The 27,372-nt window shown below is 42.6% G+C and overlaps 4 protein-coding genes across 5 annotated transcripts in view; all 4 read right to left on the bottom strand.

The window, feature by feature from the left end:
• The window catches only part of LOC148101643 (ribonuclease inhibitor), an 84,350-nt gene extending 60,234 nt beyond the window's left edge, over positions 1-24,116 (bottom strand). The window contains exons 1-3 of the mRNA XM_087845720.1: positions 24,091-24,116; positions 22,364-22,540; positions 14,299-14,475 (exon numbers count right to left, since the gene is read on the bottom strand). Of these exons, the coding sequence (XP_087701846.1) occupies positions 14,299-14,475; positions 22,364-22,540; positions 24,091-24,116 (380 nt within the window). The remainder of the gene's footprint in view (positions 1-14,298; positions 14,476-22,363; positions 22,541-24,090) is intronic.
• Positions 1-27,372, bottom strand: part of LOC148101642 (protein NLRC3-like) — a 148,407-nt gene that overhangs the window by 87,312 nt on the left and 33,723 nt on the right. The window lies entirely within an intron of this gene.
• Positions 4,349-4,946, bottom strand: LOC148101644 (dynein axonemal heavy chain 5-like). The gene is made up of 3 exons (XM_087846631.1): positions 4,746-4,946; positions 4,604-4,678; positions 4,349-4,492 (listed from the first exon to the last, which is right to left on the bottom strand). Exons 1-3 carry the CDS (start codon positions 4,944-4,946, stop codon positions 4,349-4,351), a joined length of 420 nt encoding a protein of 139 aa, XP_087702757.1.
• Positions 25,214-27,372, bottom strand: part of LOC148101640 (protein NLRC3-like) — a 91,150-nt gene continuing 88,991 nt past the window's right edge. The window contains exon 6 of the mRNA XM_087846579.1: positions 25,214-25,478. Within this exon, the coding sequence (XP_087702705.1) occupies positions 25,283-25,478 (196 nt within the window). The 3' untranslated portion in view covers positions 25,214-25,282. The remainder of the gene's footprint in view (positions 25,479-27,372) is intronic.

Here is a 27,372-nt window from a genome sequence, read left to right as displayed (position 1 = left end):
AACCTGCTAATACAGGCCTGCCATAGAGCGGGTGTAGCTGAGCCCACACAATTTCCAGATCGTCAAACATTAAGTCCATACGTAGTTTGCTTTGCTATCATTAATGTATAGGCCTGTTTCTGTCTTTCCTATACAACTTATAACCGTTTATTTCAAATTCATTATTCTCAAAGGCAGTGTCTAAATGTGTCTCGGAAATAGCCAGCACACTTATCGTATTTGTTGACAACAGTGACTGAATTTCCCGAATCTTATATTTAAGGCTACAAATATTGACATGAGCTACTGAAAAATCTTTACCGGAGAATCCGGGAATAAGTATTGGGTCAGACGTTAGCAGACCGATGAATCTCAACAGCTACAGGTGACAACATTGCTGAAGTCTAAATATTAATTCCGCCATTCTGTGACCTCGGTTTAACAATTAATTTGTCATATTACAGGACGGCAATATCACCTCTGTCTCTGGCCGCTCTCAGCTGTGGTAACAGTTCTTTCCTCTTCTTCCTGATGGACTCTGAAAATCCTCGTTGATGCAAAGATTGGTACCTTTCAGTTTTTTGGCAGATGAGAAAATTAATTGTTGTGCTTTGTGCTTTTATTTCGTCTGGGTTAGTTTGCAGCACTGCTGCACAGTTTACATTAAAGTGCACTTTTGCAGAGCAGACGACCCCCTGCACGACTGACGGGGTGAACCAAGGCCCTGCATCAGACAAAGAAGGATTATTTCAACTGTGAGTCATGCAAAGCAGCTCTAGTAGAGTCCTGTAAATGAACAGACTGGATCCCTGTAACGTACCACCTCAGTGACCAGTGGAAACATTCAAATGTTCAGGTAGTCATCCTAACTGACTTGGGGTTTCTGCCAGTGTGTTACAAGTGAAGCAGCTCGCCTGCTTCACTTGTAACACATTTCTTTAAATCACCATTAATACAGTTTCAGCTGCTGACACATTCACTAGTGGGTAGTAATTAAAGCATGCTGCACCACTCATGAGTGCTATCATTCAGCACTCTCATTCATTTGTCTTAAAGCTGGTAATTAAAGTCCCTGATGCCTCACTCTGTCTCACTCTTTTCTGTGTGTGAGAGAAAGAAGATGCAGCTGTGTTTCTAACAGCTTCTCTGGAGGAAGCCCTGCACCTCTATAATCTCACCTGAGTCTGTGACTGTGAGCTTGATGGAGTGCCTGAACTCCTCGATGACTCTCTCACCACAGATGCTGTGGTTGGTTGTAATCTTACATTCATATCTTCCTGTATCGCTGATGCTGATGTTCCTCACAATCACAGAAACGTCTCGCTCCTTCATGGATGAGCGTCTCAGCTCCACTCGCCATTTGAAGGACTCGTGCTGATAGTTCTCATCTGAGTGATGGCTTTGGAAGAACACAAAGCCGTCTGACTGGAGCTCGGGTCTGCTCCACTCTAATGCTGTGATATCTGCATCTGTGGGTCCCCGACACTGAAGAGTGACGTCTTGTTCAGACCTCACTTTGACATCTGTGTTGTCTAAAGTGAAACTTCACTCAGATGTGTGCTCAGATGAAATGATCAGAAGAGTTTCCCAACAGATTTCAGGAGTTCAGGTTCCTTTAACGTGACGCAGACAGAGCACTTCCTCTGCACTCTGTCACCAAAGTTCACCATACAAAGGAAAACCTTTCATGGGCTTTAAAGACGGGGTGGTTGGAGAGCTCTGCAGGCTGCTCATTACCAGTGATGGGAGTAACGGCACTACTTTTTTCAGTAACGAGTAATCTAATTACTACTCCTATCGTTACAACGCCGTTACAGTTACTAACAAGAAAATGTGGGGCGTTACTATGTTTCAACAAACAGACGGATGAAGCTGTGTTCAGCTTCCAGCAGCTTATATCAGCTGCAGGAAGTAGCTGTAAGTAATCTGGGCGCTGCAGCTTTAAGCAGCTGTGCTCCCGCAGACAGACCATCACTTTTTGGGACAACAGCTGGAACTCAGGGGGCAAAACAATCGCATGAGTGCTGCTGTTTGACTGAGGAAGAATAAAGGAGTCGTGGTCAATCACATGACCACTTACAGACAAAGCAACAAGGTGACATATACCAGTTTATAAACTGTGTTGATCGGCCAGTAAAACCAGAGTCATGATGAACAATATAAACGCGTGTTTGTTTCTCAATAGTTTCATGTTGACTGTCTAAGGACAGCAGCGAGACCTCTCTGCTTATGAGCTGCTGTCAGACCTGCAGGTATCAGGCTGTGATCTTCTCCTTTATACTGGACACAAATGATTATTTTGGGGTCGCACAAATAATTTGTGGCGTCTTATTGAAGAACAGCTGATTGTTCTGGAAACAGTTTAATGGTTATTAAAAAAAGGGTAAAAGGTAAATGGCTGCAAATAACTTTGTTGTTTGTAAAACTTGTGTATAATTTTCAAATTTATATTTAAAGTTATGAAAATGATTCGTTAAACATGTTCGTGGTTGTTACAATAAAAATTTAACTTTTTATTTTTTCAGTCTGATTTTAGATCAGTTGTGTTAATACAGTTTGTCAAAATGAAAACATACGTGTAGATTCAGACACGTGAGGTTGTGCTGAAAACAATGAGACCAAACAAGGCAAAGTAAATAGTTTTTAAAGGTAAATGTGGAGGAAACATCAACAGTTGTCACGGCTGGGGCAGCAGTCGTGCGGTGGAATGAATGAGGACCCGAGATGCAGACGGCGGTGGAGATGCGAGTGGAGATTTATCTACAGTGACAATAACAAAGGTGAGGGAAGAAGCGAACATCAAGCTAAACTGGGACAAACTAACAGACAAAGCAGAAAACATGAGGGCAGCAGGGAAACACAGAGATGACACGAAGAAGGCAGAGAGACGTGGAGACACACCGATGGACACGGAGACACACAGAGTCATGCAGACGACGCCAACACAGGCAGACACACACTATAAATACACACCAGGTAATGAGGGGATGACACACAGGAGGGGAGCACAGCTGAACCACAAGACGAGACACAAACCTTCAAAGTAAAACAGGAAACACACAGACTGTTTTACAACACAAGGACACGAACAGAGCACAGAGGACAGACACAGGCAGGGCTGAGAAAACACGGAAGCACGAAACATAAGAACCAAACCCTAAGAACGAATACAAACTCAGAATAAACACCAAACACAAGATGAAACCAAAAGGAAACACAAAACGCTGCGACCCAGGACCCTGACAAAAGGAGTTCACAATGGCCGATTATACCCTGGAGCCCAGAGGGTACTTTTAAAGTAACACAATAGTTACTTTTCAAGTAATTAATTACATCTACAACCTTGTCCCTCAGTTACTAAGTTACTTTTTTGAAGAAGTAATTAGTAACTGTAATTAATGACTTAATGAATGTTTAATGACTGTTTGAAAGTAACTTGCCCAACACTGGATATGAGCGAGTTTCCCAGCTGATGCAAACTGGAAAGCTTCTCCTGTTTGAAGTGGATCTATTCAGCTTTTATTTCCTGATCATTTTAAGCATCAACAAAGTTTCTAAAAACAAGCAACAGTTTGTCATCATTCATAAACTCTGACGTCACAGGAGTGTTTTTATTCCTGTCCCATGTTTGAACGTTTCTGCATATCAGAGCTGCCAACACGGCACCGACTCAGGCTGGAACTGACTTTAAATACTTCATCATTCATGATCCTGTTCAAACCACATCCTGGGGAAATGTTATTAGCATGTAGCCTTTAGCTCACGTTGCTGCTCCTCCATGTTTGTAGTCCTTTTTTCTGTGAATAAGTGTTTGTGGAGCTTTGAGCTCCTCAGACTTCGGCCTCTCGACCTCCTGATGTTCAGCCTGCAGCTGTCAGTCATCCAGTGTTTGCTCAAAGAGTTTAATCACCTCGTTAACCAAACAAAGCAGCACAGTTTGATCCATGGAAACACAAACACGCTCAGGCTCATCGTCTCTGAACAGGACAATGATGAATCGTAGGCTCGGGATTGTTTGGAGCTTAAAGAGAAATCAGATACATCAGAACACAAAAACCCCGAGAGGTGGATCAATGTGACGTCACACAGCTCTGAGTCCTCGAGTCTGATCCAGGCTCGTGCTTTAAGACACGTTTCTGTGTAACACTCAGCTCAGGTGTGTTCAGGACATTTGCTTGGAAGAAGCCGTCTGTGGATAAATCCTGCTCTCCACCTCAGCTGTCAGGTTTATCCAGAGAACGGCCGTCCTGACTTCCAGCAGCCCCACAGTCCTCGTTTCTAATAAACTGGCATCACTGAAATGAACTGTCTGCCTCGCTGTTCAATAATCTGCTCTTTGCCAATTTCCCAGCAGAACCTTCCACTCATATCAGCATTTTTCTGTGATTCTCACATGAACTAAGCATAAAAAGCTGAAGCCAACCTCAGAGTTCCCCGTAGTGAGGAAGAGTTTCCTCTGAGCCACAGCTGAGTTTGATGCGTCCACAAAGGAAGACTGACGGGAGGACAGACTCTGGGAGAAAGGCAGATATTAAAAGATATGAATACAAAGTGCAACAAACAGCAGATTATGAAGAGCGGTTAGACCTTCATGTGTCCGTCATTGAAATGTGATCAAAGTTACCTGTTTGACATCCTGATAGAAGAAAATCAGCTTCTTGGATCCGTTTGCAGCAAAGAATTCATGGATCAGACTGAACTGGAAGAATCAGACATTAATGACTCAAAGGTTCAACTCTGAGGAAGGATCACGTCTCTGAACTTACTCTGTCATCAGAGACGATGGCGTCTTCCACCGCCGCCTCCTCCAGGCTGCCGGCGTCTGCCAGCCTGCTCATCAGGTATTTATGTCGGGCATCCAGAGCTGCCCGCCGTTCCTCCTTCACGGCTCTCGCCTGTTTGGCTACTTCTCTCCTCGCCTCATTGGACAGCAGCGTCGTCCTTTTAACAGACACCTGGAGAAACATCAGCTCAGTCTACAGACGCAGAGACCAGCGAGAGCCAAACATCTGCAGGTTTCTGAGGACCACGTTTGACCCTGACTGGAGGCATCGATTCTGAGTGCGACTGCATAAACTGAGCTACTGCCCCCCCTCCACTGAGACGTTCTCCTGTGATGTGTCATGGGGGGAAGTGTTCCTCACGGTTGGACTCGGGAGAAGTTCAGTCAGTTTATTCAAACTTTAAAACATTTTCAGTCTCTGGATTTCAGCAGAAACAAATGTGAACACAGCACTTTTTGATTGAGTATAAAAGGATGAAAGAGTCAGTGATCAGTAACATTGTTGCTGCCTGATGCTGTTGTAGAGCTGTCTGTGGATCCTCACGTTCCTGGAAGCCTTCCCTGGATTGCTCAGATATCATTAACTTGTTTGTGTTCAGTAGAATCAGGTGTTGTGGATGCAGGTCGTAGCTGTGTGAGGCCTGTACAGTCAGCGCTGTGTGAGCGCTGTGTAACGTTAGCTTAGACTTCTTTCTGTTGTTATCATCCTTCAGGTTAATGTTGTTTTCATTGTGCATCACAGGAAGTGTGGGTGGCTGTTAGCCTCACAGCTCATGGAGAGTTGCTGCTGCTCTGCCTCCTTTTTGATGTTTCTGCTCTTTGTGGCTTTGTGTTACTTTGTGTCGTGTCTGAAACAAAGTGAGTCCATGTTACTAACTGTAGTCTCTGTCTCGTGCACAGCTGACTGTTGTCTGAACGAAAGGATTTTTGTACTTTGTGTAATCTGTTGGGTCTTTGAGCCCTTTTTAAACAGCATATGAGCCATATGTATATGTGTATATGAAAGGTTGTTTGTAATACATAAAACTGTTGCTTATTCTAGAGCTGCTGCTGTGCCTGATTGGTCGACTCGCTCTAAACTGAAGGTTGATTCTTTTGGTTTTTTACATGTTGTCAATAAACCAACTTCTTTATGATTTGAACGGCGTCTCTGACGTGTCACAGGCCTGTCAGCTTTCTTGGTGGTTGGTACAGTTTTGAGCTTCATGCTCTGGCTGTTGTTGGGTTTTCCTCTTTCATATTAAAGCTTTTGTCCTACATTTGCTCTAAAGTCTAATTCTAATCCCAGCACTGTGTCTGGGTGTGTGATGGTTGTTTTCCTGCTCTTTCTCATGAAACAGTCACAACATTCTCAGTCCAACTTTCACTCTAAAACAGGTTCAGACACTCTTTCAATAAACTGTGAGCGAACTGTGAGCAGCCTCTCAGCTGCTGGGACTCGGGCCTCAGCTGGGACACTCCTCATTAAGGTTTCTGTTCTTGGTGCTGAAGGAACAAAGATAGATAACAGACATGTAACAGGACGCTGACCTGCAGGTGAAAAGAGACTTAAGTATGATTTCAGTTGAACTTTTATGAAAGAACCAGATGTTTGCAGGGTCATTTCTGCTCTGGCTTCTGGCAGCAACCTTATCTGCAGGTAAACAGATGATTTCCAGGTTTCTGTCCCCTCTTGGTCTTTGACCATCAGAGTCACAATCTCTGGATTTGTAGTCAGGAAAACTTGAAATGTTGGATGGTAATTTGGGCCAAACTTTAAGTGAAATTGTGTTTGCTAAAAACCAACAGAAAGGTGCCGTTTTCATGACCAGTGGGTTATCCAGCAGTTTGATTCATGTCAGCAGCATTTAGTTTGTAACTGCTGACTCACCTCTGGCTGTATCCTGCTCTCAGGGTCACAGTGGACACTGTACCTTTGACCGAAGCTGCAAAGACAGTCAGCAGGGGTCTGGATGCATTCAGCACCACGTCCTTGTTGGGCCTTCAGTGACAGGACAGTTTATTATGCTGCTAACGTTAATACGTCTGTTCACCTGTAGAGCTCATTTAAACACATCAGGTGTAGAACATCATGTGTCATGGCGTGTCCAAATTCACAGGCTGCATCCTCCTGAGGACCCGGCCTTCAAGGTCTACGTGGGTCGGGTCCTCCAAAGGTCGGGTAGGCGGGAAGTGAGCGGCTGTGATGGTCTAGCCTTCAGATTTGTGTCACCGCTGTCTCGGTGGAGTTTAATAAACTCAGCCGTCTGCTCCTTGCTGTCTAAAATACAACAGGACACTGGAGTAAACTCTCGACCGTCTCACACTTCTGTTTAATCAGTTTGATGTTTATTCAGCTGTGTGAAAATTATAAACTCAGCCAAACCGATTTACTCAGGAACAAATAAAACACTGAAAAAAGTCAAACAACAACATTTTTAAGTTGTCTGAGTGACTTATATATCATGTTTAACCTGAGCAGTGATGGGATGGAATTATTTGAAGTGCTTCAATTCTATGCTTTATATTAACTAAAATGCTAAATAACCAGGGGTGCACATGAGTGGTCCGCAGGTGCGTCGAAATAAATGAAATAAAATAAATAAATAAGATTTTCTGGAGGAGGACAGACATTTGTTTAGAACTCTTAAAGATGTCGAAGAAGCTGCTTTAAGCAATTACTTCCTCCACCTCCAAAGAAATGTCAGAAGGAGTCCGAACTGCAAAAGAAGTGTGTATCCTCGGAAAAGTGGTTGCAGGAGGTGAGCTGGCTTCAAACAAATGATGAACGGACAGAGATGTGGTGCAGAATGTGCCGTGAAAATCCCACTCTAGCTGTCCACCAGAGTGGGATTTAGAGGACATGGTGTAGAGACACTGACACTCACTGCCCTGGATGTAATAAAGGCCTGAATGTGTCATAAACTTAGGAGTAGACTTGTAGGAGACCCTCCCCCCCCTTGAGCTGTGAAAATAAGACAAAGAGAAGCTAAAGCTGAGTGGAAATTCCCCAGAGGATACCTGGGTGGGGTCTCGGTTTTTTTAATATGGATAACTTTGGTCAGGAAGGGAGATGGACTTTGACCGACAGGAAGTGACGTACGCAGAGACACATACACATATATGCACATACGCACATGCAGGCACTCCCGTGCTCACACACACACAAACACAGTGCTTTAGTTTTATGGCACATCGTAGAGGGCTTAGAATGGGGGTCACTTCTATAAAACTGTGTGCAATAGACAAAGGAGCTGAGATTTGCAGAGGGACACCGGCCTTGCATCTCCCCTTCTAGAAGGTTCATGCGTAACTGAAGATGAGGTTTTGTGAAACGAGTACTGAGTCTGGTGTCGTCTCTGATGGCCTGAGGAAGAAAAAAGAACCGGGGTGAAACTGCTTTACACAACACTGCATATAGTAATACAGTGTAGTATTAAACTTAATTAAACTTAATAGTGTAGTATTAAGTGGACACAGCCCTGAAAATAAAGGCATTAGACCATGTGTCCTTGGGGGGTAGACGGCTGTAGACACTCGCACAAGCTTGCCTGAGAAAATGTAGATACCAGGCGAGCATCTTCTAGTGGAAAGTTACTGAGACACTGTTGTTTAGACTAGAATGACAGAGCTTCTGTAATAAAACTGTTAGGGGCGCACCACCATTTGGAGCTCCGCAGCAACAGTTTATGCAGGACTCTAATTGTGTAAGAAAATGAAGTGTTGAATGATCTATTGAGCAGTGTTTTGTCTTCCATCGGATGCCTCTGAGGAATCAAAAGAACCTGGTGAAGTGTTGATATTTAATAGTAGCCAAAGACTGCGGGGGTTTGAAAACGATGTGCTGGGAGTTCGCTGTTCTCGCCCCGGTCAGCTATCGAGCTGGTGGGTAACAGACGTCTCCAAAAACGTCGGAGCACTTTTGCAAATATGTGATATCTTGACAAACCGAGCAGATATTTGAAGTTTACACTCCTACATTCTCAAACAGGAGCCCCAGCAGAGATGGATGGCTGGCGCGGCTCCCCGGAGCCCCCAGTCGGAGCAGATGCAGGGCCAGCAGGTGTGGAGCCTCCTGGCTGAGGCAGCTGTGGGTGGCTGTCAGCCAGCTCAGGATGCCTTTTGGGCTGCAGCAGCATAAACTCCTCAGCAGGCTGGGTAAGCTTGCGTGAGCTCTCTGTGGAGGCTGTTGCAGCTGACTCACCCGAGCGGTGCAAACTTAGTTACCTTCAAGGCTCCAGAGTCAGCTGAGGTCAGCAGCTCAGCCTCTGGGGAGGCCCTGGGGAGGTTACAATCCCTGGAACAGCCAGGTCTCTACAACCAGAAACAGTCTTTGCATGTGCAGCTTCAGAACCAGACTTGAAGTTCCAGTTAGTGTCTGATGTCCCAGAAACACTCAGGTGCTCACTGAGCAATCTCTTGAGGCCAACACTCAGAAAGTAAAACAGTCTCTGAGCCTTTGTGGGAACATTTATCGTCTGTGCTGGAAAGGTGGAAACATCTGGGAGATGCAGCCTTAACACACTGGGTTTCACACGTCCTTGGAGGCAGCTCACTAAACTCAGGGATGCAGACAAAATCAGCACTTGCAGGAACACAATGTGCCCTCTCACAATGAGCTTGGAAGCAGAAACTGAGTTTTCCTCACTGACTGTTTTAGACAGTATTGTGGGAGCAACACAAAAAGCAGCTTCAGCTGGAAACACACAGTTTAGTGTCTTTGCTGCTCGCTTTAAGTCACAATAAACAGAAAACTCATTGTGTCTCATGTCAGAATCAAATCACTCATATACAGGAAAGGAAGAGGCGGAGCTTATTTCCTGCAGGGAGAGGTTAGCAGTCTGTGTCTTTCTCATTTCTGACTCCTAAAGAGCTGAAAAACACAGGCTGTTATTGGCTGGCTGACACTGGGATTAATGTCCTTGAAGCCAGCAGTCTTTAATGTCCAGGTTCAGAACGGGCAGGTGAAAAACAATCCTTTATGTTCTCTGATGTTCAATCAACTGTCCTGATTACTGAGGGAGCAGAGAAAGTGTCTCCATCACTCACCACAGCTGGATGCTCTGAAATCCTGGAATCCAGCTGTGGAGAGGAGCGCCGGCGGCGTGGACGCAGTTTAGTAATCAGGGAACGGGAGACAGGAGGCAAACACAGCTGGGACCAATTACACACAGGAGACAGGAAACAGTAACACAGGACTGTCAAAGTAAAACAGGAAATACAGAGTCCAAAGTAAGGAGACGTGGGACACAGTGAAGACACAGAAACAGAAACCAGAACTATAATCACAAAACAAACTCAGAAACATAAAGAGTGAATCAGCTGATTCAGTGTTTGTGACAAAAACATGGATCCTGGTTAATAAGTTGTGTTTGTTTGTTTCTGTATTATTTTGTGTATCGTTCTCATGAGCTGTTGTTTTTTCACTGAAATATTATTTAATTGTTTTAAGCTTTTTGTTGACTTTGAAGTGCTTAAGTTGATATTTTTGAACATTTAATTTGTTCGATTATTGTAGAGTGGATAAAACTGTCAAACACAGCTGCTTCCAGCATGGCCGGAGGAGAGGTGGCCGAGCAGACGCACAACACACACAGCTCACAGGTTTGCATTTCTAGATATTGCAGATGTTGCAGAAATTGACAGTAAAGAACTCAGAGATCCAGCGCTGTCTCCTGCCCCTGATTTATACACCACAACACAACGACAGGCGTAACTCACACAAACGGGTAACATGAGGCTCAGATGCTTTGGACATGTTCACATATACTGGACACAGAATGATGAAGATGGAGCTGCAGGAAGGAGGAAAAGAGGAAAAACACAGAAAAGATTCACAGATGTGGTGAAAAAGGACACGACAGGTTCTGTTTGTTAGTTTGGTTTTTCTTTATTTGGTAAAGATTCAGAAATAAAGAGAAGATCACATGTTTGAATATAATATTAATGTTCTGTAATTACACAAGTTGTAAAATCTTTCCAGAGTGAGACAGAGACTGTGCAGAGACTGTAGAAGGACAGAGCAGCAGCAGAGCAGTCCAGATACACTGATGATCCTCTGTCAGATCCAGAGGGACACACAGGGGTGATGCTGGACTCTACATTGTGTCTGACAGTGGAGCTGTTCTCAGAGCAGTTCACTCTGCAGCACTGACAGTCATCTGCACTTCATTCCTCTGTCAGTCACTGCTGGATGAAGCTCTCCTCTCCACCTCCCAGTAACATGGCCCAGTCAGAGCGTCTCTACACACAAGCTGCTGCTGCTTCAACCTCTCTGGATCATCAGGACACAGCTGCTCCTCTCTCAGCACACACACTGTCCTTTTTATTGCCTCGACCACCAACTGCAGAGAGAAGGAGGAAGAGCAGAGGAGATAAACAAGTGTTTCCAGAGACTCTTCATCAGCTGTCAGTCAGTGATGCAGCACATCCAGTATAAAGAGCAGCAGGGACTTCAGTGCTGGGACTGTACTAGGACTCATTGTTGCTTCACTTTCTCTAATCTTTGGAGTTTTATTGAAGTTGATGGAAATGTTTTTCCCTCCTAGTTTGAGTTTGGACTTTCATTCATTAGAAGAACCTTGGTGTGTCCACTCTGAGCTCTGTAGGAACCCCAACAACAAGCCCAACAATCCAGATGGACGTTCCAGCTGTTAACTGGAGGAATTCCATCCAAACATCTGCTCTCACTAAATTCTTCCTCACCTACAGACTGTGTTCTTCACTGCTTTAAACTTGGAAATGAATGCAGTCATTGGTCTGCGTGCTGCTTTGTTCAAAGAGCTGATTGGCTGTTGACAGTGTTTGATCAGAGTGTGTCAGCCGTTACTATGGTGACCATAAAGGTGAGAAACAGGAAGTGTTTGTGTCCAATCCTGAAGCCTGTCACCGTTCTCCTCTCACAGCTTCACTGAGAAGCTGCAGCTTTACAGGAAACACTGGATCTTTGTTTCATACTGACTGTGTTTAGTACAATACTGCTGACAGCACCACCCACTCACTCCATCACTCTACTGACCTCAGAGTCTCCAGTCTGTAGTCTGGACTCTGCTGAAGATCAGACAGCTGCTTCACATCTGGATCCTTCAGGTTGTTTCCTCTCAGCTCCAGCTGTCTCAGATGGGAGGGGTTGGACTTCAGTGCTGCTGCCAGATAATCACAGCTGATCTTTGACAAACCACAGCTCATCAATCTGTATAAAGAATGAAAGATGTAAGTTTATTAGACAAAGTGCTTGAAATCATTCAGTGTTTCATCATCTGTTCAGAGCTGAAGAAGGTTCAGAATGTAGAAGTTTAGAAAATGGAAACTCCAAACAGCTGAAGCCAACAGGAAGCAGCTTCAAACAGGAAACTGTGCAGAGTTTCAGACTATATGTCCTGATGCAGCCAGTTGGATTTTGGAGATTTGAATCTCTGTTCTGTGACTAAGTCCTTGAATCGTTTCTTCCAGTTGGTCCAACAAGACAGACTAGTATTGGACATGTGTTGTGGCTCCATTAGGGGAGCTTCTAAATGTGATGTGATGGCCCCTCTGGGTCTGTCAGGTCACAGCACTGAAGAGAGCTCAAACTGGGCACACAGTTGTTCCAGTCTGGACCAAAGACTCTATACTGGGACTGAGGGACTGCTTTGACTGCACCCACTGGGACTTTTTAAAGGCTCATGTTCTCACTTAGATCATCGATTTCTACTGACATTTCTTTCTGGGAAAAATGGGGATTACTTTGGAAACAGGAAGTATTTTCCCCAATAAGCAGCCCTGGATTAGTAAATCACTCCAACATGTTCTCAGGCAGAAGAAGCTGTCTTGTTATGAGGGAGAGAAGAAAAAGATTGAGGCACAGAAACTTGTTGAAAGAGAGATAAAGCAGCTAAAATCAGGTGTAAAAGTAAAGCAGAGGATGAGCTGAATAAAGGACACTCAAGGCTGGCTTGGAAAGGAATGAAGTCCATGGTGGGGATGCAGAACAAGGAGCAAAGATGAATGTGATGCTGAATCAGCAGAAGACTTGGACTCATTTGATTCCAGCTTTGATATCATTGATTTCAATGAAGAGCTTTGTGATTGTAGCAAAGGGCTGGTAGCTCTGAGAGTCCCACTGATGAGGTGTTTGTGTGGAAATCTCTTAGTGGGACCAAAGAGAGAAAAAGCCCTGGTCCTGATGCTGTGGGAGGGAAATGATTGAAGTGTGCTGTGAGGAACTGACTGGGAGATTTTCACACATTTTCCAGTCCTCCTTGGAACAACAGGAAGTTCCCAGCATATGGAAACAAAGGTTAAGTGTCCTATGGCCCTCAGTGATGATGGTGCTGTGGCCCCACCACCTCCACCTCTTTGTAAAGGAACTAACTGTAATCTGAAGCTTCAAATGGAGCTAAGACTTCCTCCACTAGGTGGCAGTGTCTGATGAGAAAGTGTTAGTGGAGCTGGCCTGGAGTCAGAAACAGGAAGATGCAGGATTTGGGCTGAAATGGGGAAAAGTGGTTCGCACTAGTGCCTTAAAGCAAGAAGGTTGTAGGTTGAAGCTTGTTGGCCTTTCTGTGGAGGTTGGATGTTCTCCCACAGTCCAATGAAATGCTGCTTAGGTTCATTGGTGCTTCTAAATTGGCTGTAGGTGTGGATGTGAGAGAGTGCTTCTCTGTCTCTCTCTGTTGGCCCTGTGATGGACTGCTCACCTGTGCAGGTGGACCACGCCTCTTGCCCTATGACAGCTAGGGCACAGGCTGCAGCCCTGTGAGCCTAAGCTGAATAAACAGTTAGCAAAAATGATCCATAGATGGCCTGAAAGTCCCCAGTTAGCAGTTTGGTAGATAGCTATGACATGCTAATCCCATCCAGCAGCTGTATTCTACCTGTAAGCTGATCCCTGCTGAGCCAAAGCACTTTTTCATATACAAATTACAACCTTTAATAGAAACCTATTGGTCAGCATCTTATTAGCCTGCTGTTAGCTTCATTCCACAGAAAACTGAGAGAAACTAACAGAGTTGATAAAGAATAAAGAGAAATGTGCTGATTTAAAGCCTTTGAAGTGCTTCAGATGATCTCTGTCCACTTCTGTCCACTCATTCATTCATGTAAGCTTTCTAATGCAGCTTTGATCTTCACAGTCTGCTTCATGAAACTCATTCTAACCCTGAATGTCAGAGTGTTCCTCCTTCTCTTTCCCATCATTCATGCTGGCAGTGGAGGAGATTTGGATGTTGGACTGTGTTTTGGATGATGTGTGTATGTTTGTGTTGGACTGCTGTCTGTAAAGCAAACGCACATTTTGCTTTGGATTTCAGTGTCACACAGACTTTAAGGTGGAATGAAGAGTTGGAGAGTTTCACAGTGAATCATCCAGTGGAGGATTTTTCTTCTTCTTTGAAGGTTTGAAATGTGAATATTGTTCTGCTGCAGTCAATGGACTAAACCAGAGAAGAAGAAAACAGACTTTACCATGAAGATCCTCACTGTGGATCAGTATAATATCAGCCTGATGTCTGCAGTTTAGTGTCAGCACAACTTTCACATCATATTCATCTCAGCACAACTAAAACATGCTGACTGACCCCAGAGTTTCAAGTTTACATCCTGGACTCTCCAGGAAACCACACAGATGCTTCACTCCTGGATCCTGCAGGTTCTTGTTGATGCTCAGGTCCAGCTCTCTCAGATGGGAGGGGTTGGACTTCAGTGCTGCTGCCAGATAATCACAGCTGATCTCTGACAAACCACAGTCCTCCAATCTGTATAAAGAATGAAAGATGTAAGTTTATTAGACAAAGTGCTTGAAATCATTCAGTGTTTCATCATCTGTTCAGAGCTGAAGAAGGTTCAGAATGTAGAAGTTTAGAAAATGGAAACTCCAAACAGCTGAAGCCAACAGGAAGCAGCTTCAAACAAACACAACAAGAGAAAAAACTCTGAATCTTTCATTATTAAAGCAGACAAACTACAAGCTCATTTTCATTCCAACAAGTCATCTTCTGACCTGGACTAACAACACTGGTCTCTATGTGCAGCTGGCTGTGAGACCAGTGCTCAGGGAGCGTCTACAAAGTGCAACACTGAAAGAACATCACACACTCATTTGCTTCCATCACACAAACATCTACTGTCATTATTCATGTTCCTGCTCCTCTGGATTCACACGGAGCTTCTGGTTTTAATTTACCCGTTGCCATTTTGAACCGTAGTATCCATAACTCAGACTGAGCATGCTCAGAGCTGATTGACCTGACTGTGATCAGTTCCTGGAATAAACCTTATTGTCTAATATTTTTATTAACCCTTTAAGACCGGTCGGGGCGGGCACGCTCCATTTTGCGTAACTATTTTTAAATCTCTGTAGAACTGGAACCACATAAGCTAGCGCAATAATTTGTTTTGCATATGGAACCGGAGGAGTTGTACTTACATCTTATGCCATCAGCTTGTCCTCGGTCACGGTTTTCTTCCACATATAGCTTTGCAAAAACTGCATAAAAAGCACTTGCAGCAACAAAAGCATAATATGCCAGAAACACGCTTTGCTGATCCGATCAGCTGTTTGCTGCAAACAACTTAAACATTTACAAAGAAAGAACAATACAGTATCCACATCTGAACCAAAGAGTAAAACAGTGAAATGTGGATTATTAAATATTAGGTCTCTCTCCTCCAAGTCTGTTAGTACATGACTTAATAATTGATCAACAAATTGATTTACTCTGCCTTACAGAAACCTGGTTGCAGCAGGATGATTATGTTAGTTTAAATGAATCAACACCCCCGAGTCATTCTAACTACCAGAAATCTCGAAGCACAGGTCGAGGGGGCGGTGTGGCAGCAATTTTTCACACCAGTCTATTAATTAATGAAAGACCAAGACAGACTTTTAATTCATTTGAAAGCCTGATGCTTAGCATTGTCCACCCCAGCTGTGAAACTCAGAAACCAGTCTTACTTGTTATCATCTATCGTCCACCTGGGCCTTACACAGAGTTTCTGTCTGATTTCTCAGACTTTATATCTAATTTAGTTCTGAGCTCAGATAAAATAATTATTGTGGGTGATTTTAACATCCATGTAGATGCTAAAAATGACAGCCTCAACATGGCATTTAATCTGTTGTTAGACTCAATTGGTTTCTCTCAAAATGTAAAAGAACCCACCCACCACTTTAATCACACTCTAGATCTTGTTTTAACATATGGCATAGAAACTGAACATTTAACAGTGTTTCCTGAAAACCCTCTCCTGTCTGATCATTTCTTGATAACATTTACATTTACAATAATTGATTACGCAGCAGTGGAGAGTGGACTTTATCAAAGTAGATGTCTTTCTGAAAGCGCTGTAACTAAGTTTAAGAATATAATCCAGCCACTGTTATCATCGTCAATGCCCTGTACCAACACAGAGCAGAGCAGCTATCTGAACGCTACCCCAACAGAGGTCGATTATCTTGTTAATAATTTCACCTCCTCACTACGTACGACTCTGGATACTGTAGCTCCAGTGAAAACTAAGGTCTCTAATCAGAAGTACCTGACCCCGTGGTATAATTCTCAAACACGTACCCTAAAGCAGATGACTCGTAATCTGGAGAGGAAATGGCGTGTCACAAATTTAGAGGATCATCATTTAGCCTGGAGAAATAGTTTGTTGCTTTATAAGAAAGCCCTCCGCAAAGCCAGAACAGCTTACTACTCATCACTGATTGAAGAAAATAAGAACAACCCCAGGTTTCTCTTCAGCACTGTAGCCAGGCTGACAAAAAGTCAGAGCTCTTTTGAGCCAACCATCCCTTTAACGTTAACTAGTGATGACTTCATGAACTTCTTCACAAATAAAATTTTTATCATTAGAGAAAAAATTACCAATAATCATCCCACAGATGTAATATTATCTACAGCTACTCTTAGTTCCATTGATGTTAAGTTAGACTCTTTTTCTCCAATCGATCTTTCTGAGTTAACTTCAATAATTACTTCCTCCAAACCATCAACGTGTCTTTTAGACCCCATTCCTACAAAACTGCTCAAAGAAGTCCTGCCATTGATTAATTCTTCGATCTTATATATGATCAACCTATCTCTAATAATCGGCTATGTACCACAGGCCTTCAAGGTGGCTGCAGTTAAACCTTTACTCAAAAAGCCATCTCTAGACCCAGCAGTCTTAGCTAATTATAGGCCAATCTCCAACCTTCCTTTCATATCAAAAATCCTTGAAAGAGTAGTTGTCAAACAGCTAACAGATCATCTGCAGAGGAATGGTTTATTTGAAGAGTTTCAGTCAGGTTTCAGAGTTCATCACAGCACAGAAACAGCTTTAGTGAAGGTTACAAATGATCTTCTTATGGCCTCTGACAGTGGACTCATCTCTGTGCTTGTCCTTCTTGACCTTAGTGCAGCATTTGATACTGTTGACCATAATATCCTGTTAGAGCGATTAGAACATGCTGTAGGTATTACAGGTATTGCACTGCAGTGGTTTGTATCATATCTATCTAATAGACTCCAATTTGTGCATGTAAATGGAGAGTCCTCTTCACACACTGAGGTTAATTATGGAGTTCCACAGGGTTCAGTGCTAGGACCAATTCTGTTTACATTATACATGCTTCCCCTAGGCAGCATCATTAGAAGACATAGCATACATTTTCACTGCTATGCAGATGACACCCAGCTCTATCTGTCCATAAAGCCAGATAACACACACCAATTAGTTAAACTGCAGGAATGTCTTAAAGACATAAAGACTTGGATGGCCACTAACTTTCTGCTTCTTAGAGCTGGGCGATATGACCCAAAATTCATATCTCGATATTTTTTACCTGGACGGCGATATAAGATATATATCTCGATTTTTTTTTTTTAAGCCATAAAATGAGAACAAAAAGAGAGTTCTTAGTCAAAGCTGTGTCCCAGATGTCACACAGGCACTTTTATTAACATGGAGCATAGATGTACATAAAATTTACTCAAATTATGAGCATTTATTAAATAATCACGCTCCATAAATAAAAGAAAACTATGTTGTTTTTGTGCATAACAAAAAGCTCACAATTGTGCAGTCAAAATGTAAACTAAAAGTCGCTGAGCATAATAACAAAGACAGATTTCACAGCTGCTTTGTTCCCAACTTCTACTGTGTGACTGACAGCATTGAGTTTGAAATCCTCTTCGTAACCATGTCTCTTAACAGGTGCCATTTATGGTCCTTATACACAGTAGGGTAATATTACGTTGAAGCACAGTACGTATCACTCCGCGAGGTTCCTCGGTAGCCGTAATGCTCTGACAATCCATCAACCGATGCAGCACCGTAGCTTACCAAAGTCGTACTAAAACATTTTTGACAGATTGCTGAGCGCTGTGTTCCACATAAAATCGGTTCGCGGCCATCAAGCACAACCAGAATTCATACATTAGGCGCGCTGTCAACTTTTGAGAAAATGAAAGGATTTTAGGCCGTGCAGCGCCTCTGGGCTGCATGGCGTTAGCGTGGTTAGCTCGTTAGCGTGGTTAGCTCGTTAGCGTGGTTAGCTCGTTAGCGTGGTTAGCTAGCTAACACGTTGACGGCGTCCAGCCCCACGCACGGGGCGATGCGCAGTAACTCGTTAACGGAGATTTGCCGTGTCCATCTTGTCGCTTCCTGCAGGTGAAGCGATGGGGGAGGAGGGGGAGTTGTGTTCAGTGAAGGAGGGGCGAGGCCGAGTAACGTTGCGTAAAGACAAGTGGACGAAAGAGAGGCAAACTTGCGGCTCCACAAGTAACATAGACTATATCGATATAAAGGATATTGCCACATCTTATATCTCGTATAAAAATATATCGATATTTTTTAAAAACTCGATATATCGCCCAGCTCTACTGCTTCTTAACTCAGATAAAACTGAGGTCATTGTACTCGGCGCTGAAAAGCTTAGAAATATGGTATCTAACCAGATTCTTACTCTGGATGGCATTACCGTGGCCTCCAGTAACACTGTGAGGAACCTTGGAGTCATTTTTGACCAGGATATGTCCTTCAACGCACATATTAAACAAATATGTAAGACTGCGTTCTTCCATTTGCGCAACATCTCTAAAATTAGAAATATCCTGTCTCAGAGTGACGCTGAAAAACATTTGCATTTATTACTTCCAGGCTGGACTACTGCAATTCATTATTATCAGGATGTCCAAAAAACTCACTGAAAAGCCTTCAGCTAATCCAAAATGCTGCAGCAAGAGTCCTGACAGGGACTAGAAAGAGAGCATATTTCTCCTGTTTTGGCTTCCCTTCATTGGCTTCCTGTTAAATCCAGAATTGAATTCAAAATCCTGCTCCTCACTTACAAGGTCTTAAATAATCAGGCCCCATCTTATCTTAATGACCTTGTAGTACCATATTACCCTATTAGAGCACTTCGCTCCCGCTCTGCAGGCCTACTTGTTGTTCCTAGAGTATTTAAAAGTAGAATGGGAGGCAGAGCCTTCAGTTTTCAGGCCCCTCTTCTGTGGAACCAGCTTCCAGTTTGGATTCAGGAGACAGACACTATCTCTACTTTTAAGATTAGGCTTCAAACTTTCCTTTTTGCTAAAGCATATAGTTAGGGCTGGACCAGGTGACCCTGAATCCTCCCTTAGTTATGCTGCAATAGATGTAGGCTGCCGGGGGATTCCCATGATGCATTGAGTTTTTCCTTTCCAGTCACCTTTCTCACTCACTATGTGTTAATAGACCTCTCTGCATTGAATCATATCTGTTATTAATCTCTGTCTCTCTTCCACAGCATGTCTTTTATCCTGTCTTCCTTCTCTCACCCCAACCGGTCGCAGCAGATGGCCCCGCCCCTCCCTGAGCCTGGTTCTGCCGGAGGTTTCTTCCTGTTAAAAGGGAGTTTTTCCTTCCCACTGTCGCCAAAGTGCTTGCTCATAGGGGGTCATATGATTGTTGGGCTTTTCTCTGTATCTATGAAGCGCCTTGAGGCGACATTTGTTGTGATTTGGCGCTATATAAATAAAATTGAATTGAATTGAATTTGCAACACTTCCTATGTTGGAATAGACGTCAGCGCGAACTATCACGTGTCTGCTATTACCTGCTCGAAACCGGAAGTGACATTTTTGCAGAAAATGTCGTTTTTTAATCCGCCAGAGCTTATATTTATATTTTCACATGCTGTGGAGCAAACTTTGGGAGCATTTCAAGTTCCTATACATCAATACAACCATTATAGCCCAAATTGTAATAATATGTCTGCATTAAGTTCATAGAAACTACATGAATTACAAAAAAGTGCAATAAACTACAAAAAATTTTAAATAGTTTTTGTGTTTTTACATATATTTCTAGTTGGAGAAATTTAAGAGGTTTATCCCTCAAAACTGTAAATACAAAAAGTTGCACAAAATAGTTTCCCACCACAGGAAATTTATTTTGAGTGTCTTCATAGTTTCATTTTTGAGATACACTGAGACTTAGAGCTTTTTATTGTCACTGTGCAGTTTCTTGCACAGCGAAATTGGGTAGCTGAACCACAAAGGTGCTAAAGTAAGAAGAAGAGAAACCGATATACAACGAAGGCGGAAAATAAATAAATAATTAAATAAATAGAAAAAAATAAAAAACAGTGTATATGTATACATATGTGAGTGGAACTATATACATGGTGTATGTGTAGGAAACATTGAAACAGACTGGGACCAAAATAATTGCACAGAACATGGAAAGACTGAGATATTGCACATAGATGATCAACAGCAGCGTCAGGGTGGATGTGTTGGGGAAGTCTTTACACACTAGTTTGCATTAAGAGTTCTGACAGCCCACGGGAATACACCAATTTTTATATGCTGCAGGAAAAAGGAAAATAAACATTATACTGCAAATTTGCAAACAAACAGAAGGTGCATCAAAATAAACTATTTCCAGCAGCAATTTGACTTCTAAGCATCCCAGAAACGACTCAGAAAAGCATAAAGTCAAACATGTCTTTTAAAAACACCAGTGTAGGTTTATAAGGCCCTGAATGTTAAAAAAAAAAAAACACCTAAATTTTCCACAAAAATGACATCACTTCTGGTTTTGGGCAGGTAATGGCGGACACGTGATAGTTCGCGCTGACGTCTATTCCAACCTAGGAAGTGTTGCAAACAGCTGATTGGATCGGCAAAGCGTGTTTCTGGCATATTATGCTTTTGTTGCTGCAAGTGCATTTTATGCAATATTTGCAAAGCTATAAGTGGAAGAAAACCGTGACCGAGGACAAGCTGATGGCATAAGATGTAAGTACAACTCCTCCGGTTCCATATGCAAAACAAATTATTGCGCTAGCTTATGTGGTTCCAGTTCTACAGAGATTTAAAAATAGTTATGTCATGAATCGCTGTGTGGCAGGCAGGAGTTGGACCCAAGATGCAGGCATTCAGACTCGAGGGATGAACTCAAAAAACTCAGCTTTATTTGCTGACAGGGGAAAGCACACAAAACTAAACTAAACTGGGAAAATATGAACTCACACTTTGCAGAGAAGCACACGAGGAAACACACAGCTTGAGGGACGACGCGACACTGACTCAGAGAAACAGGGTTTAAATACACTGGGAAGTAACGAGGGGAATGAGACACAGAAGGAGGGCACAGCTGGGAGAAATCAGGACTGACGAGACAAGCAAAGCAGGACGCATTCACATAAGACACGGACCTTCAAAGTAAAACAGGAAGTATCACACAGAGACGCGAACACGGTGGAGACAGCAACTAAGAAACACAGAGACAAACCATAAGGTAGAGGACTCTCAGAACCGAAAGACACAGAGGGAAACTCAAATATGCAGACAGACTTACACAGAACAGAGGGGACACAGAGAAACATGAAGGGATTGAAACTAGAAACCATAGAATAACTCACAAGTACAATAATACAAAAAGCACAAAGAACTAAACATGCTGGGTCAGGAGACCCAGGACCCTGACAAGTTATGCACAACGGAGCGTGCCCGCCCCGACCGGTCTTAAAGGATTAAACACAGTGAGCACACACAGAGGCCGACTCTGTCTAAACCCTCAGAACAAAAGCTGTCCACATGTTTCTGTCAGTCCAAATACTTCAAGCAGTTTTTGCTGTGATCACTGCCTTCACACTGTTACAGTCAAAGCTGGAAATCATTCACAAGGAAACTTCATATTCACCAAAACTCAGTGTGATGTCATCAGGGAATGTCTCCGCCTCCAGCTCACATCAAAGCATATGACTACCTGAGCAGCTAATATTACCCAGCATGCCGTGCAGCAGTGTCAGTTTGTAAATGTGCAATAATTCCTGCTCCAAACTGTTTCACAGATTGCTATGTGCCGTGACCTTTGAACCTTAGAACTGTGAGGAAGAAGCTACACAGTTAATCAGGGTCCCCTCTCTCTGAATCAGGAAAGGTGGGCAGGCCGCGTGTGGGCCGCGGGCCATACGTTGAGTCTCACTGTTTGAAATGTGAACATTGTTCTGCTGCAGTCAATGGACTAAACCAGAGAAGAAGAAAACAGACTTTACCATGAAGATCCTCAGTGTGGATCAGTATAATATCAGCCTGATGTCTGCAGTTTAGTGTCAGCACAACTTTCACATCATATTCATCTCAGCACAACTAAAACATGCTGACTGACCTCAGAGTTTCAAGTTTACATCCTGGACTCTCCAGGAAACCACACAGATGCTTCACTCCTGGATCCTGCAGGTTCTTCTTGATGCTCAGGTCCAGCTCTCTCAGATGGGAGGGGTTGGACTTCAGTGCTGCTGCCAGATAATCACAGCTGATCTCTGACAAACCACAGTTGTCCAATCTGTATAAAGAATGAAAGATGTAAGTTTATTAGACAAAGTGCTTGAAATCATTCAGTGTTTCATCATCTGTTCAGAGCTGAAGAAGGTTCAGAATGTAGAAGTTTAGAAAATGGAAACTCCAAACAGCTGAAGCCAACAGGAAGCTTAGCTGTTTGCAGCTAAACAAACACAACAAGAGAAAAAACTCTGAATGTTTCACATTAAAGTCGTACATTTCTCATAAAAACAGGACAAAGACTTGAAAAAGTCGTGTTTTTCCTTCCAGGAACCACATGGCTTCACTTTTAAAGGTGAAGTGTGAAAGAAATGGACATATTTGAAGTCCAACACCTTTTTCCAGTCACATTATTAAAGCAGACAAACTACAAGCTCATTTTCATTCCAACAAGTCATCTTCTGACCTGGACTAACAACACTGGTCTCTATGTGCAGCTGGCTGTGAGACCAGTGCTCAGGGAGCGTCTACAAAGTGCAACACTGAAAGAACATCACACACTCATTTGCTTCCATCACACAAACATCTACTGTCATTATTGTCACCAAACTCTGTGGATCCTTTATTGCAAATTCAAATGGGATCAAATGGTCAGACAAAAGAGGGTTATGAGGAAATATGATGAAATGTTGTGTATTAGCAGCAAGTTATTGAATCATTTTCCTCAGAAACCAAACAAAATGATTGACAAACATGTTTTTACAAACTCAGTGTTGGACTTGGATCAGCAGGATAAGCTGATGTTTAAAGGCATTTGAGTCTCGCTGTATGAGAGTCCAGTTATTACTCAATATTTATGGATGATGTTCTTTCAGTGTTGCACTTTGTAGACGCTCCCTGAGCCTCACAGCCAGCTGCACATGGACCAGCTGACATTACCCAGCATTAGAGGCGGCTGTAAAAAAATTCATGTTCCCATTTAAATGGTTTTAATTTGAATAAAACGATGTTGATTCATTCAATCCTGAATCGATGTTTAATATAAATGTATTTTGCCAGAATCTCAGCTTAAAGCTCACAAACTATTTCAACAAGCACTGTGCTGCCCTCACGACACGTGACCATGTGAAGCTCGACACCCAGCGAACAAAATAGACGAGATCTCCACACAAGGCTTGCTTTTCTTGATTTTAATGAAGATCCTTTTAAGCCTTTCCTCTCTCAAGGCTTCTCCTTGCTATTTCTTATTTGTAACTGAAATATACAGAAAGTGAAAATAAATTGCTAGCTACTACACATCTTAATGACAAACTTAATGATTAGCCTAGCTTAACACGTGCGTTACATTAGCATCGCAGTTCACTCCAGGTAAACACATATAAAAGTTGTTTCTGAACACATTAATACTCACAAAGACGAACGTTTCCCAAGGTACAAGCGTGTAGGGCACTCTTAGCGTGTACATGAACTCGTTCACTCTTTTAATACTTCCGAAGCACTTTTCACATCATTAACGGAGAAAATACGTCAAAGATATGCGAATGATCAGAGCGCTCCCTCGCTCCCATTTCCGCACATACAATACAAAGATCGCTTGTGGTAACCAGGTCTCACTCTGAGCAAAATTCGAAACCAGACATTGTAGCTGTTTTTAGCATGAATTACTTATGTTTCTTAACTTTGAACTTATTTATCACTTTGCTTATGTAACTTAATCAGACTATGCACTAACTACTGACTTTTAACCAAAAGCCATAACAAGCAGCAAACAGCTAAAACAGTAAATGAGAGCAGCTAAACACACAAAGATGGAAACACAGAGCGTGGATCGTTCACTCGACGACACGTACACGTACACGCCGTCGGGGCTGGAAGTGGACAGCTCACAGATCCTGAAGCTGCAGGTTTCATCTGTCTCCAACCAAAACTGAGTGAAGCAGCAGCAAAAGAAGATCCAAACTCTGCTTCATGTTTGATAAATATGCTCATGAATTCTCTCTGACTTTGGCTGTTCCTGCCTGCACAGCTCTCTCTCTCTCAGTGTACTCCAAGAACAGCTTCAAACATCTGTTTCTGCATCATTCACTGTTTATTAGCCACCAGTCTGCTGTTGTGTTCAGTGCTGTCGGCCTCTGACAGTAAAGCCTCATTTCTGCTGTTCCATGGAAACTTTTTAAAATCATGACAGATTACAAACTCTCAGCTGTGTCTGTAATCAAACCTCTGTAACTTTGCTTCACTTCAGCAGCATCAGCTCATGTTCACATGTTGATTCATGGTTTGCTTCAGTTTTTGATGGACTGCAGAAGATTTTGAAGGTTATCTGCTATAAAAAGCCAGAAGAGGAAAATCTGCTTCATGTGTTTCTGTTTGATCCTCAGTGACTTTGACACAAAGGCCTCTGCTGTGATGATCACACCTCTGATCATGTCTCACAGTGTCACAACTGATCAATGATCAGAGTTAGAATATTTCTGACTGTCTGCCGTGACCTTTGACCTGCTAAAGACAGTCAGCTGTGGATTATTCATTGTTGTGTCTGATACTTAGAACTGTGAGGAAGAAGCTACACAGTTAATCAGGGTCCCCTCTCTCTGAATCAGGAAAGGTGGGCGGGCCGCGGGCCATACGTTGAGTCTCACTGTTTGAAATGTGAACATTGTTCTGCTGCAGTCAATGGACTAAACCAGAGAAGAAGAAAACAGACTTTACCATGAAGATCCTCAGTGAGGATCAGTATAATATCAGCCTGATGTCTGCAGTTTAGTGTCAGCACAACTTTCACATCATATTCATCTCAGCACAACTAAAACATGCTGACTGACCTCAGAGTTTCAAGTTTACATCCTGGACTCTCCAGGAAACCACACAGATGCTTCACTCCTGGATCCTGCAGGTTGTAGTTCTTGCTCAGCTCCAGCTCTCTCAGATGGGAGGGGTTGGACTTCAGTGCTGCTGCCAGATAATCACAGCTGATCTCTGACAAACCACAGAGCTCCAATCTGTATAAAGAATGAAAGATGTAAGTTTATTAGACAAAGTGCTTGACATCATTCAGTGTTTCATCATCTGTTCAGAGCTGAAGAAGGTTCAGAATGTAGAAGTTTAGAAAATGGAAACTCCAAACAGCTGAAGCCAACAGGAAGCAGCTTCAAACAAACACAACAAGAGAAAAAACTCTGAATGTTTCACATTAAAGTCGTACATTTCTCATAAAAACAGGACAAAGACTTGAAAAAGTCGTGTTTTTCCTTCCAGGAACCACATGGCTTCACTTTTAAAGGTGAAGTGTGAAAGAAATGGACATATTTGAAGTCCAACACCTTTTTCCAGTCACATTATTAAAGCAGACAAACTACAAGCTCATTTTCATTCCAACAAGTCATCTTCTGACCTGGACTAACAACACTGGTCTCTATGTGCAGCTGGCTGTGAGACCAGTGCTCAGGGAGCGTCTACAAAGTGCAACACTGAAAGAACATCACACACTCATTTGCTTCCATCACACAAACATCTACTGTCATTATTCATGTTCCTGCTCCTCTGGATTCACACGGAGCTACTGGTTTTCATTTACCCGCTGCCATTTTGAACCGTAGTATCCATAACTCAGACTGAGCATGCTCAGAGCTGATTGACCTGACTGATCAGTTCCTGGAATAAACCTTATAGTCTAATATTTTTATTAACCCTTTAAGACCGGTCGGGGCGGGCATGCTCCATTTTGCGTAACTATTTTTAAATCTCTGTAGAACTGGAACCACATAAGCTAGCGCAATAATTTTTTTGCATATGGAACCGGAGGAGTTGTACTTACATCTTATGCCATCAGCTTGTCCTCGGTCACGGTTTTCTTCCACATATAGCTTTGCAAAAACTGCATAAAAAGCACTTGCAGCAACAAAAGCATAATATGCCAGAAACACGCTTTGCCGATCCGATCAGCTGTTTGCAACACTTCCTATGTTGGAATAGACGTCAGCGCGAACTATCACGTGTCCGCCCTGACCTGCCCGAAACCAGAAGTGACATTTTTGCAGAAAATGTCGTTTTTTAGTCCGTCAGAGCTTATCTTTATATTTTCACATGCTGTGGAGCAAACTTTGGGAGCATTTCAAGTTGCTATACATCAATACAACCATTATAGCCCAAATTTTAATAATATGTCTGCATTAAGTCCATAGAAACTACATGAATTACAAAAAAGTGCAATAAACTACAAAAAACGGATAATCATTTTTGTGTTTTTACATATATTTCTAGTTGGAGAAATTCAAGAGGTTTATCCCTGAAAACTGTAAATACAAAAAGTTTCACAAAATAGTTTCAAACCACAGGAAATTTATTTTGAGTGTCTTCATAGTTTCATTTTTGAGATACACTGAGACTTAGAGCTTTTTATTGTCATTGTGCAGTTTCTTGCACAGCGAAATTGGGTAGCTGAACCACAAAGGTGCTAAAGTAAGAAGAAGAGAAACCGATATACAACGAAGGCGGAAAATAAATAAATAATTAAATAAATAGAATAAAATAAAAAACAGTGTATATGTATACATATGTGAGTGGAACTATATACATGGTGTAATGTAGGAAACATTGAAACAGACTGGGACCAAAATAATTGCACAGAACATGGAAAGACTGAGATATTGCACATAGATGATCAACAGCAGCGTCAGGGTGGATGTGTTGGGGAAGTCTTTACACACTAGTTTGCATTAAGAGTTCTGACAGCCCACGGGAATACACCAATTTTTATATGCTGCAGGAAAAAGGAAAATAAACATTATACTGCAAATTTGCAAACAAACAGAAGGTGCATCAAAATAAACTATTTCCAGCAGCAATATGAGTCCTAAGCATCCCAGAAACGACTCAGAAAAGCATAAAGTCAAA

This window comes from Neolamprologus brichardi, chromosome 9 (assembly GCF_056152115.1).
Source record: "Neolamprologus brichardi isolate AB-2024 chromosome 9, ASM5615211v1, whole genome shotgun sequence".
NCBI classification, from domain to species: Eukaryota; Metazoa; Chordata; class Actinopteri; order Cichliformes; family Cichlidae; genus Neolamprologus; species Neolamprologus brichardi.
This window is presented reverse-complemented; position numbering and strand designations above follow the sequence as displayed.